We start from the raw sequence: 12,241 nt of genomic DNA, 5'->3' as shown, positions 1-12,241 counted from the left end.
AAGACGCCATAGAGATCGTACCAGCGAGCGAGGTAAACAAGGGTATCTATTCAACTTACTTCCTTGTGTCAAAGAAAGATCTAACAATGCACCCAGTGTTAGACATACACCCTGAAAACACCTATGGCAAGCCACAAAAGTTCTGCATGACAATGCTACAAGAAGTAATCCCACTGCTAAAGTGGCAGACTACATGGCAACACTGTATATGAAAGATGCCTATTTTCATATTTCAATGTTCCCAGCGCACAGAAGACTCCTGCGTTTCAAGATAGCAAACCAGCACTACCAATTCAAGGTGCTGCCATTCGGAATAGTCTGCTCCAAGGGTATTCACCAATCTACTGGTGGTGGTGCCAGCGCGCCTGCGCAGGGAGGCAATCCCAGTGTACCCCTACCTGGACGACTGGCTGATTACAGGGGAATCGCCCCATCTTTGCAGACAAAACACTCAAAGAACCATAAATCCTCTCTCTCTATTGGGCTTCTCAAAAAATGAGAAAACATAAAGCCTTTTGCCAAGCACAACCAAACAGTTCCTAGGAGCTCTCCTGAACAGGGAAGCAGGGTCAGTCTTTCCTTCAAAAGAAAGAGTTCAAAATATGCTACGGCAAATATAACTCTGTTTCAAGCTGGTCGCCAGATAAACGTGCGCAATGCGTTTACTAGGCATGATGGCATTGTGCATTTACCTGGTCCTACACGCACGTTTGCGCCCCATACAGCAGTGGTTGGCAAAACAATGGTCTCAGGCAAGCAGTCAGTAGGACGATCTAGTGGTTGTGTCGCCAACACTAGTACAAAACCTACGCTGGTGGACAAAGGAAAACCTGTTAAAGGGAGAACCATTCCACAATCCAGCAGTGAAAGTGGTTGTTACAACAGACCCCTCACTCTCTGGGTGAGGGACACATCACCATCACTACACAGCACATGGTCTGTGGACTCGCAGCACAGAACCACATCAACCTCCTGGAACTTCTAGCAGTATTCAAGGTGCTTCAAGCATTTGAAGCTCAGCTGACAAATCAGTTGATCCAAATCCTAACCGACAGTGCCACTGCCATGTTCTGTATGAACATGCAGTAGGGGACACTCTCCAAATCTATCCAAACTAGCACAGTAAGTTTTGAGATGGGCACTCAAACGGGGAATGTTCCTATCCTCACATGTTCGAGGGGTACTCCACACTCTAGCAGACTCTCTAAGCAGAGATTCCCTACCAGAAGAGCAGGAGTGGCAACTAGACTCGGATGTCGTAGACCACATCTTTCTGCAGTGGGATTACAGGAGAAAACGAGCAATGCCCAGACTTCGCGTCCAGGTTTCCCCAGCCAGACTACACAGGGAATGCCCTATGGATGAGCTGGTCATGGACATTTCCTTACGCTTCCACGCCCTCCCCCCTAACCCCCCATGACTCCCTTTATGAGGAAGGTAGTGAACAAGATTCGCAGACAACAGATGACGCTCATCCTAGTTGCTCACATGTGGGCAAGACAGCCATGGTATCCACATCTGCGCAAACTGCCGATGTGCAATCCCATCAAACTGCTGTGTCAGACAAACCTATTGACCCAACACGGGGGGATAACAGTACACCCTCAACCACATTCCATGAACCTGGCAGCATGGCTCCTGAGGTCAGAGTTTGGACATCTAAATTTACCACTGAGGTGTATGGATATCCTCAAGGAGACACGTAAACCAAACCCCCGACACTGTTATTTTGTGGAGATTTGTAATTTTGTGCCAGTCTAAACAAATAAACCCCATAGAATGTACTCCATCCCACATTCTTAATTATATGCTCCACTTGTTACTCAGGGTTAGTATTCAATTCTATAAAGGTCCACCTGGCAGCTTTATCAGTTTACACCACCTCTTAGAGTAAAGTATTGTGGTGGAAAGTTCCTGTCATTAAGGCGTTCATGGAGGGAGTTAAGAGACTCCACTCTCCAATTTCTAATCCTCTGCCAGGCTGGGATCTCAATGTAGTACTCGCAAAACTCATGGCACTCCCCCCCCCCCCCCCAACCCCACTGCTTTGAGCCTATGCATCAGTCAAGTCTTAGCCACTAAGAAGGCAGTTTTGTAGGTCAGGTGTTACTTCCATAAGAAGAGTTGGTGAACTCCAAGCATTGTCAGTGCAGGACCCTTTCTTTGTCATACACTAGGACAAAAGGGTTTTACGTACACACCCTAGGTTTTCACCTAAATTAATTCCCAAATTCCACATGAACCACCGGCTTTCTTCCAGAATCCAACTAGCTCAGCTGAGAACACACTCCATAGATTAGATGTAAGGAGGGTAGTCCTTTACTATGTAGACAAGACCAGACCGCTTAGGAAAACAGACCAACTGTTCATCTCTGTAGCACCAGGCAGTGAAGGAGACCGCATTTCCAAGAATGCCATCTCCATGTGGATCGTCGGATGCATACAGCTCTGTTATTCATTATCAAGCAAAACTCCGACTTTCACACCAAGAGCCCACTCCACAAGAGGTACAGGAGCTACTTTGGCTTTTATCGCAAACGTCCCCTTAGACTGCATTTGCAAAGCAGCTACATGGAGCTCAGTTCACACCTTCACTCAGCACTACTGCATTGACACTCATTCCAAAGCAGATACAAGGTGGGACAAGTGGTTCTAAAACATTTATTTGCCACTGGACCTTCTCACAACCCACCAAAGTATGAAAGCTGGGGTGGTCGGGGTGAGGGGGGGTGGGGGAATAAGATGAGATGGAGAAAGAATGTGTGGAGGGAACAGGTCTTGCTAATGAGTGTGGCCAGCACTGTAGATGAGTAGCATACCAGCTGTGTTTAGTCCCTAGAACTGGAAACAAATCCCAGCAAAAATAAAATGGTTTTTATAAAAAAAAGAAATTAAATTAGAAAACGAGCCCCCTGATTTTACCCACACACTTCCATGCAAATGTTCCTGTTCATGAAACCAGCAGAGCAATGTCGCAGGAAGGCCAAAAAGAACCTCAACCTACCAGGATAACCTTGTAAGCCAGAGGAACTGTTGGATTGAGGGAATTGAAAATTGGGGCCTGTATATGGAAATCAGGTGGGATTGATCTGCTGCCCCACATGGTTTAGATGGCAAGATCAATCCACTTTAGACGATCTTTGTTTCTGATGCTGGTTAATCTCCTTAGAATCACCTGCTGTGCATATGGTCCGACATCCAGTGGTAACTGCGGAGTATTGCATCTTGTCTTTCGGGGACCGAAAAGGGACGTCGGCATAGGCGTGTCTGAAACACTATCCCTATCGTGACGTGTGTAGTACCCAAAATCCCTCATGCGCCGAGGTTTCCGCCCAGATAACTGGTCGCCCTATAGCGGAGCTCTTCATGAGACATTGTTTCTTACCGAATTGTCGGTTTTATCCCCGTTAAGTCACTTCGCCCATCAAGAACATCATCGATGAAGACTACGAAGAGATTGTCTACGGCGGTGGGTGCCGACGCCTAAGTTCTGGCGTTCAGAGTTCCACGTGTTCGGGCCTTCCGGCCGACCTACACAGTAGGAAGAGTGGGCTTCGGGTTTGCAATATTGTTACTATGTCTTTCCTCTTTTCCACTGCTTTCCTTTTTGGTCTGGTCACCCTTCCCTCCTGCTATGGAGAAAACTCCTTTTTAGATTCTGCCCTGTATGTAGGGTCAGATATCTGTGGAAAGACGAGCACATGTCGTGTAACGCTTGTCTCCCCCTAGAGCACGACGAAAAGCGGTGTTCGGCGTGTAAACTCCTAAAACCCTTAGGGAGCGCCGGTTGAAGCGGTGGGCTGCGTACGGAATGTCACGCGTGGAGCCTCCCTCCCCTGCCGCGACACCAGCCGAAAGTGATGGGGGTACGTCGGATGACCGAACGTCCAACGCGGACGTTATAGACCTTGAGGCAGACATTTCTAGTGCCGCCACGCCCGACCCTGAACCTTCCAGGCTCGACTCTGGTCTTGCTACAGGGACCACACCCAGCGACAGGGGCGTACAATCACACCGCACAAAGCACACAACCCAAACGCCCTCCTCGACGACTTTGTCGAAGAAGGCGCCAACGGGTCCGCTGGAAATTTCGGCGGTGCCAACGAATCGGTCTGATCCGAAGCCTTCCCCGCATCCGCAGCAGCGCATGACTGGGCATAGCAAATATAAAAATGGCGCTACCCCCCCAAACTACACGTGCCGAAGTTTCCGTACAAGAAACTTCGACGGTTTCCAAGGCCCGTACGGGCCCGAAAACTACGAGTAGGCCTCTACCCGAGAAACCTTCCGCAGGCCCTGCTGTAGCCGCAGAAAGAGTTTCCACTGCCGACACCTCTTCAGAAGCTTTGTCTCCTGAAGATTCGGCGACTATTCATAGGAGTACCAACAGGATTGCTACGGCGGTGGTCCATTCCGCCGAAAGTTTTCCACGGATTTGGAAGACGATCCCGAAGATTCTTATGAAGAAAGCCAAGTACCGCTCTGAAGTACTCTGAGGAGATCCTCTCAACGCCGTAGGGCGGAGACCTCGGTACCTACTTAATTAGGCCCATTTGGGTCATCCAAGTGGACCACGGAACAATTCGAGGGGTGCATGGACCGGCTGGAACAGTTTTTCAGAGCTTCTGATCAACCTCTGCCGAAAAAAGCTTGGGTAGACCCTAACCCACAGTTACATGAAGATGTCCAACTCGACTATAAGGATGATACCCAGATGGACACCTATAGGGACATCTATACAGAAGAGGAGCCCTCTTTTCTGGACAACTATGGGGAAGATAAGGAGCTGCTGACAACTGTGAGGACACCCAGCAGGACGATCACAACTCCAATATCGTTTGCCTCGACTCTCCCCCATCCACCCCGATTCGACAAGCTTCCCAGGTGGATGATCAATTGGCTTTCAACATGTTGAAAAAAAGCAGCGGAATTCTTTAAAATTGCCATGCTTGAAGCCTTGCCCGAACAAGATTTTGCAGAGGACATTATTATTGAAAAACCTCCGGCAAGCCAGTCCATCCCTCTTTTGAGCTCTGTAAAAAGACGGTTGGCTCCATCCTTACACCCGCTCAGACTAGGGCTGTGAACCCGAGGGTTGAAAAACTTTTCCGCCCCTCCCCCCACCGACCCATTATACATTAAGGGACACGCAGTCCCAGACTCGCTGGTAGTGACCAATACTCGTAAAAGAGCAGGGGTTCCTCTTGCCACGGGAGAGTCAACCCCAGACAAGGAGTCTAAAAGGCTGTATGCCTTAGGAAAACGGGTTACATCAGCGGCGGCCTATACCGTCCGCATTGCCAATAACACGACGTTGCTAGCTAGCTACGTCGACGCCCAATGGAACCTACTCAAGGAAGGCCTTCAAGAGGTTCCGGAACCAACCAGAGCCAAGCTTCTCGCTATTGTCTTGGAAGGGAAACTTGCCAATCAAAATGTGGCAAAGAATACCCTGGACTCTGCGTAGACAGCAGGCAGGTCTCTCGCGCAGGGTACTCTCCTAAAGAGGCACACGTGGCTGCGCACGTCGGGCTTCAGGCCCGAGACACAGGCATCCATTATCAACAAACCCATCGAAGTGGCCAACCTCTTCGGGAAGGCGGTGGACGATGCGTTGGAGACAGCCAAAAAGGAGCACGAAACTATTAAGTCTCTGCACCAAATTTCCCAGAAACCCTCTTCACAGAGGGGCAATAATTCTCGGCGGTCCTTTCGAGGACAAGCCTGCGCCGCTCAAAACTATTTTGGCATGGGCAACTTCAACGCAAGTCAACCGGCTGGAAACTCCACCTACTACCCCCAGAGGGGTCAGAAGCGCGGAAAAAATAGAGGCAGAGGCTCCAATTCCAGAGGAGCGTCTACTGCGGGGTCAGAAATGACCACCAAGTCCAGGTCCCCTCCCATGTCTCCCCGGTCGGGGGGGCGATTAATCTTTCCTCAAGGCATGGGAGGGGATAACTTCAGACCAGTGGGTCTTAAAGACGGTCGCCCACGGTTACTGCGTGGAATTCACCCGACCTCCACAGTTCAGACCGCCGAAACATCGACGCCTTTCACCGGAACATCTGCAGATCCTGATCCAAGAGGTGGAAGCGCTGCTGGGAAAGGACACCATAGAAGCCGTCCCGATTCTTCAGGTAAACGAGGGTATCTATTCAGTGTACTTCCTTGTACCCAAAAAGGATCTCGCCATGCGTCCTGTTCTAGACCTGCGCCCAGCTAACAAGTTCATAAAGCCCTAGAAGTTTTGCATGGTAACACTGCAAGAGGTGATCCCATTGCTAAAACAGGGGGACTTCATGACAACATTGGATATGAAAGATGCATACTTTCATATTTCAATGCTGCCAGCACACAGAAAATTCCTAAGGTACGTGATTCAGGACAAACCCTACCAGTTCAAGGTACTCCCCTTCGGCATAGCCTCGGCGCCAAGGGTGTTTACCAAGGTCCTGGCAGTGGCAGCAGCACGCCTGCGCAGACTTGCAGTTCCAGTGTACCCTTACCTCGATGAATGGCTCATCACGGGGGACTCGTTCGACGTCTGTTTTTCGAACACCCAAAAAACAGTAGACCTCCTGTTCAGCCTAGGATTTTCTATCAACGAAAAGAAATCCAGCTTAGTCCCCAGCCAAGTAAAACAGTTCCTGGGGGCTCTAATTCGGACGGAAGACACTCTAGTCTTCCCTTCCAGCGAGAGGGTTCAGAACATGCTCTCTCAGGTTCCTCAGTATGTAGCCAGTCGAGAGGTGATCGTACGCAAAGCTATGCGTTTGCTCGGGATGATGGCATCATGCATATGCTTAGTACCCCACGCGCGGCTGCGCATGCGTCCCATGCAAGAGTGGCTCAACAGCCAGTGGTGTCAGGCCAGCGGACAGTGGGAAGATCTGGTAGTTGTCTCGCCAGCCCTCGTTCTCTCTCTGCAGTGGTGGTCGAGGGGAAAAGCTCCTGAAGGGGAAGACATTCACCACCGCTGCAGTGGAAGCCACTCTCACGACAGACGCATCTCTCACGGGGTGGGAGGGCTCACCTGCTTCGACCGCACAGAGTGTGGTCCCCTCAGGTAGCGTCCAATCATATAAACCTACTGGCAGTGTTCAAAGCATTGAAAGCCTTTCACCAGCAACTGCAAGGGAAAACAGTGCTGGTCCTAACCGACAGCACAACAGCAATGTATTACCTGAACAAACAGCTACTCTCCAAGGCTATCCAAGCTGTCCCAAAACATCTGGATATGGGCTCTCAAACACAGAATGTTCCTGGTATCCCAACATGTTCCAGGGGAACTCAATCTTCTGGCAGACGTCCTCAGCAGAGATTTTCCTCTGCCAGAAGAATACGAATGGGGACTGTACGAAGACATTGTATCCAACGTCTTCGCAGAATGGGGGTTTCCAGAGATTGACCTGTTCGCTACTCAGGAGAACGCCCAATGCCAAGATTACGCCTCCAGGTACCCCCCAAAATCGATCCAGGGGAAACCGCCTCTGGATAACTTGGTCGGGGAAATGTGTCTACGCTTTTTCCACCGACTCCCCTTCTCAATAAGATAGTGCACAAGATGCACCAGGAACCAGTTACCATGATACTGGTGGGCCCCCATGTGGGCCCGCCAACCCTGGTTCGCTCATCTGATGGAAATGTCCCTCTCCCCACCAGTCAAACTGCCCTGCCCGTACAACATGTTGTCCCAGGACAGAGGAGGGACCCTCCACCCATGCCCACAAACTCTGAATTTAGCAGCCTGGCTCCTGAGATCATAGAGTTTGGACATCTGCAACTCCCTCAAAGATGCATGAACATACTAAGGGAGGCGAGAAAGCCTAACACACGTTATTGCTATGCCAGTAAATGGAAATGTTTTGTTATCTGGTGCAGTTCCAAAGGCGTCAATCCCATCGATTGCTCGCCTTCCCACATTGTTATATCTAACCCATCTGTTGGACTCCGGGTTAGTCTTCAATTCCTTAAAGGTTCACCTAGAGGCGTTGTCAGCCTACACCACTTCACAGCAGAAGGTGTTGTGGTGGAAAATACCCGTGGTTAAAGCCTTTATGGAAGGGGTTAAAAGAATGTATCCCCCCTATCACTCACCCAGCGCCTGGGTGGGATCTAAATGTGGTTTTAACTAGGCTCATGGGGACCCCCTTTTGAGCCTATGCATAAAGCTAGTCTAAAAGACCGGACAGCCTTTCTAATAGCTATCCCTTCTATCAGAAGAGTTAGCGAACTACAGGCCCTCTCGGTTTTGGACCCCTTTGTTACAGTCCACAAAGATTAAGGTAGTTCTGCGCACACATCCCAGGTTTGCGCCAAAATTTATTTCAAAGTTCCATGTGAACCAGTCCTTCCAGACACCTACTAACATGGCCGAAAGAAGCCTTCACACACTAGATGTGCGCAGGGCAGTCATGTTCTACATGGATAGAGCTAAACCACTGAGGAAAACTAAACATCTTTGTTTCAGTGGCAGCTGGTAGAGAAGGGGACCCTGTCTCTAAATCAGCAATATCAAGGTGGATTGTCCAATGCATAACTCTCTGCTATACTCTTGCTAAGAGAGAACTGCCCTTCAAGCCTAGAGCACACTCTACTGGAGGCCCAGGGGCTTCCATAGAATTCATTGCAAATATTCCCCTGGAGTCCATTTGCAAAGCGGCTACCTGGAGTTCTGTACACACCTTTACAAAACACTATTGCCTAGACACTCATTCTAGGTCTGATTCTCAGGTGGGGCAAGCAGTACTAAGACATCTTTGCACTTCTGTTCCTTCTCACAACCCACCTCCAACTCCGGGTACTGCTCGCTAGTCTATGCACAGCATGTGATTCTAAGCAGATTAACAAGCATCAGAAGACTTGCATTACTTACCGTAATAGCATTTCTGATGATGCAAACAGACTTGGATTACAGAACCAGCAGGCACCGTCCCTAAATGGGTTTCTCTTTAATTGATTACAAGCTAAAGTGTGCGAAATGAGTGATCCTTTCCAGTATTGATGCGCATGAATGAATTACTCAACTTTATGGCATAAACTAAATTCCTGTGACAGTCCAACTGGCTTTTTAACACTTCTAATAATGATGCATACTCAGATTGAACAACATTCCTACCAGGAGAGGTATACGACAGGGCGAGTTTGCCCCCTGCCTCTTGGGCTTGGGATATCATCTCTGCGGAGAGAACATTACCACTAGGAAAACCTGCACAGGCTTGATTTTGCAGATCTAGTGATTTTTTTTTCTTTTTTTTTTTCTTTTTTCAACCAGGGTTTGATTAGGTTGCAGAGGAGCCTTGGTTGTATCCAGGAGTAAGCAAACAATGATTTGATAATTAATAAAAATGAGACCGTGATATCTTAGCCTGCGTCGTCAACTAAAGGAACCCCAGATGGTATATTGACTTTGACTAATCTACTGAATAAGGGAGGATTGGAACAGCTGTTGCAATTAAAATTCCCCCTTGCATTGCTCAAATGAGAAAAATAATCATTTTCCTGATTCTCAGTGGATGATTATAAACAAAGAATACTCCTGGGTATCCTATACGGATTAGAATTGAACCCAAACTGTAACCAGACTGGAGGGTCTCATGGTCAACCTTGGCATCATCACTTCCATGTGTGTCCCGACAGCAGTGATCCGTCGTGAGTTGGTACTTATCGCTCTATATGCAATGGTAGTAATCTGGAACAATGCTAGATGCATGCAAAACTATTGAAACCCCCAAGAAATTCATTTTTCAATCATTTTCTTTTAAGGTGTCCAGCACAGAATTAGTTGTGTGTTAGAGGAATTTACATTGTGTTGTCAGAGGGTCCTCACCGGCATAAACTGCCCTGTGAGAGGGTCCTCGCTGGCATGAGAGGGTCCTCGCCGGCATAAGCTGCCCTGTGAGGGGGTCCTCGCCGGCATAAGCTGCCCTGTGAGAGTTTGTTTGTGAAAGGTTGCTTTTATAAATCAAGCATGCATGTACAATAATGCATAAGGTAGATGGACATGATTTGCACTCTCATGATGGAACTGCTTTTTATAACAGGGATCTCCGTTACTGATCCCGGAGTATCGATCATTGTAAAGACGGAGGAGGACCTAGACCTGCTCCAACCTCCGGACACAGAAGAAATCGTTATAAAGAAGGACTGTCTCAGCTCTGATGAAGGTAATCGATTCACCTTTCTCTACTCCAATTCCAAAGAAAGTCTCCATATTGTACATCACCAATAACTCTGAAATCATGCAGGCCCCAGAATTACACAATTAATTTGTTTATCATATTAACATTCTCTGTTGCGCTGTTCAACTTTATTGACAAATCTAACTGGGAAATCTTCAGCCATTATTAAAATGTACTAGTTGTACCCGGCGTATCATAAGCCACTCTAACACTCTCGCTCTTTCTGTCTTTCACGCTCACTCTTGTCCAAGTCTCTCTCGCTATTGTTCTCTCACTCCCTTTATCTCCTCACTCTTCTTGAATGCTAAATATTTTCTGATGGGTGTGTGTGCAAGATTTTCTTTCTTGGAATGATAACCTATATCCCTCTTTCTAAGTACTCCTTTGAAGAAGAGGTCAAATGGCACCAATGAGTGTTCATGGTTGCTGTTCATAAAATCAAAAAGCGTTTTGCGATCGTAACATTTGCCGCGGATCTTTATATTTGCCAAATATGTATACAATAAAAGGTTTGCAAACTTGAATCACTGAGCACATAATGTCGATGGACTTCCTGCTCAAGGGCTCTTTTAATTTTTCACATCACCCACAATGATCATGAATGTTATGTTCTCATTTGGACAGGCTCCAGAGTTTGATGCGAGGACAGATTGGCTGCAAATTGTGTCCCTCCCTTGGGGTCTGCAAGTCTTGTGTCTGGGCTGTCGTCATGCCAGGCTCCCCGAATGACAAACATCCTTGGAGAAGTCTATGTATAGGGGTATTCGCCTTTGGCGTGAGAGCTCTCTTTCTGGTCAATATGTATTTTGTCCCTTTGTGCTTGGTATTTCTAGAATGTTTCTTCCAAAGTTGGGTTTTTATAGATTAGGACTCCTATCTTTTCAGATACAGTAGGATTACCACAACCCGTCGGTGCCCTTCAGCAATGATGCCAGCCTCAGAAATCAATAAGTGGCAATGCCACTAGGAGTCACATATGTCCATGAATCCATACTTTTCTTTCCTAGTGACACTCTCCGTTGGTCATCTTTTTATATGTAAGAGAAGATGAAGTCTTAGTTTTTGTATGTAACTCGTTATTTATTGTTCTGGATCATTGATGGGGGCGCGCAGCGTCTTCCACTGGAGGGCGCGTCAGAATGGCAAGAATGTAAATACACACTGGTACCTCTACACAGGACCAAACAGGGAGTCCACTTGCAGAAAAGCACATGGATGCCTGTTGCTGGTGGGTCTGCAAAAGAATTCCCCTGTAAGAACGCGTTCATGATGGCTTTACTCCAACATACTAGCATTTCTCTCTGTAAAAGCACCCCTTTGATGGCTTGGCCCCAACATGGCAGTATTTCTCTCTGTAAGAATGCACATCTGAGGCTTTGCCCCCACCATATAGTAAGGATACATCTGTGATCGCTTTGTTGCAATGTGCCAGTATTTTCACCTGTAAGGGCACACATGCGGTGGCTTTGCTCCAGCGTTCCAGAATGTTCCCTGTCGTGGGGTTAACCTGTACCTCCAGGCTATTCAGACTACCCTGCCTCCCGTGGGGCCAACTGGGAACAAAACATTCCACACTGTTAGTTATCTCCCCTAAAATGGGTGCTAGGGGTCCTGTCGAACCATGAAATGTCTCTATCAATGGAGCATAACATGCACTAACGTCTACACGACATCCGTCTGGTAATTATTTATAACAGGTGTGTAGGACTGGAAGAGGCTGTTCCTTACACATGTACCGATTTTAAATACATCAGCTCTACATATGCACTGCAGCTATGTTTCTGACTCCCTCAGCCAACCCGTTCCTGGTGGATTTCCAATGCACACAGGCATACAAGAAACATGCAACAGATGATACTATGTGCTTAATACACATGAGTGAACACTGCCATTGCTGCTCCCCCAGGGCAGGAAGAAAAGAGCGACTCAATGTGTATGAAAAAGGGATTTAGTACAATGTCATCTCATTTAACAACACCCACCTGTTGTGGTGGGCTCCCTTGAGCGACAACGGAGAACCACCCATCTACTCAAGGCAGGGGTCATCAACGCAATACCAC

General features: G+C 47.9%; 1 protein-coding gene across 1 annotated transcript in view; it reads left to right on the top strand.

Annotated features, from left to right (window-relative positions):
• The window catches only part of LOC138489501 (zinc finger protein 345-like), a 131,020-nt gene that overhangs the window by 92,078 nt on the left and 26,701 nt on the right, over positions 1–12,241 (top strand). The window contains exon 7 of the mRNA XM_069617243.1: positions 10,044–10,166. Coding sequence (XP_069473344.1) covers positions 10,044–10,166 — 123 coding nt within the window. The remainder of the gene's footprint in view (positions 1–10,043; positions 10,167–12,241) is intronic.

Source organism: Ambystoma mexicanum, chromosome 9 (genome assembly GCF_040938575.1).
Source record: "Ambystoma mexicanum isolate Mex_15411 chromosome 9, UKY_AmexF1_1, whole genome shotgun sequence".
Lineage (NCBI taxonomy): Eukaryota > Metazoa > Chordata > Amphibia > Caudata > Ambystomatidae > Ambystoma > Ambystoma mexicanum.
Note: the sequence above shows the minus strand (reverse complement) of the source record. Positions and strands in the feature narration are given on the sequence as shown.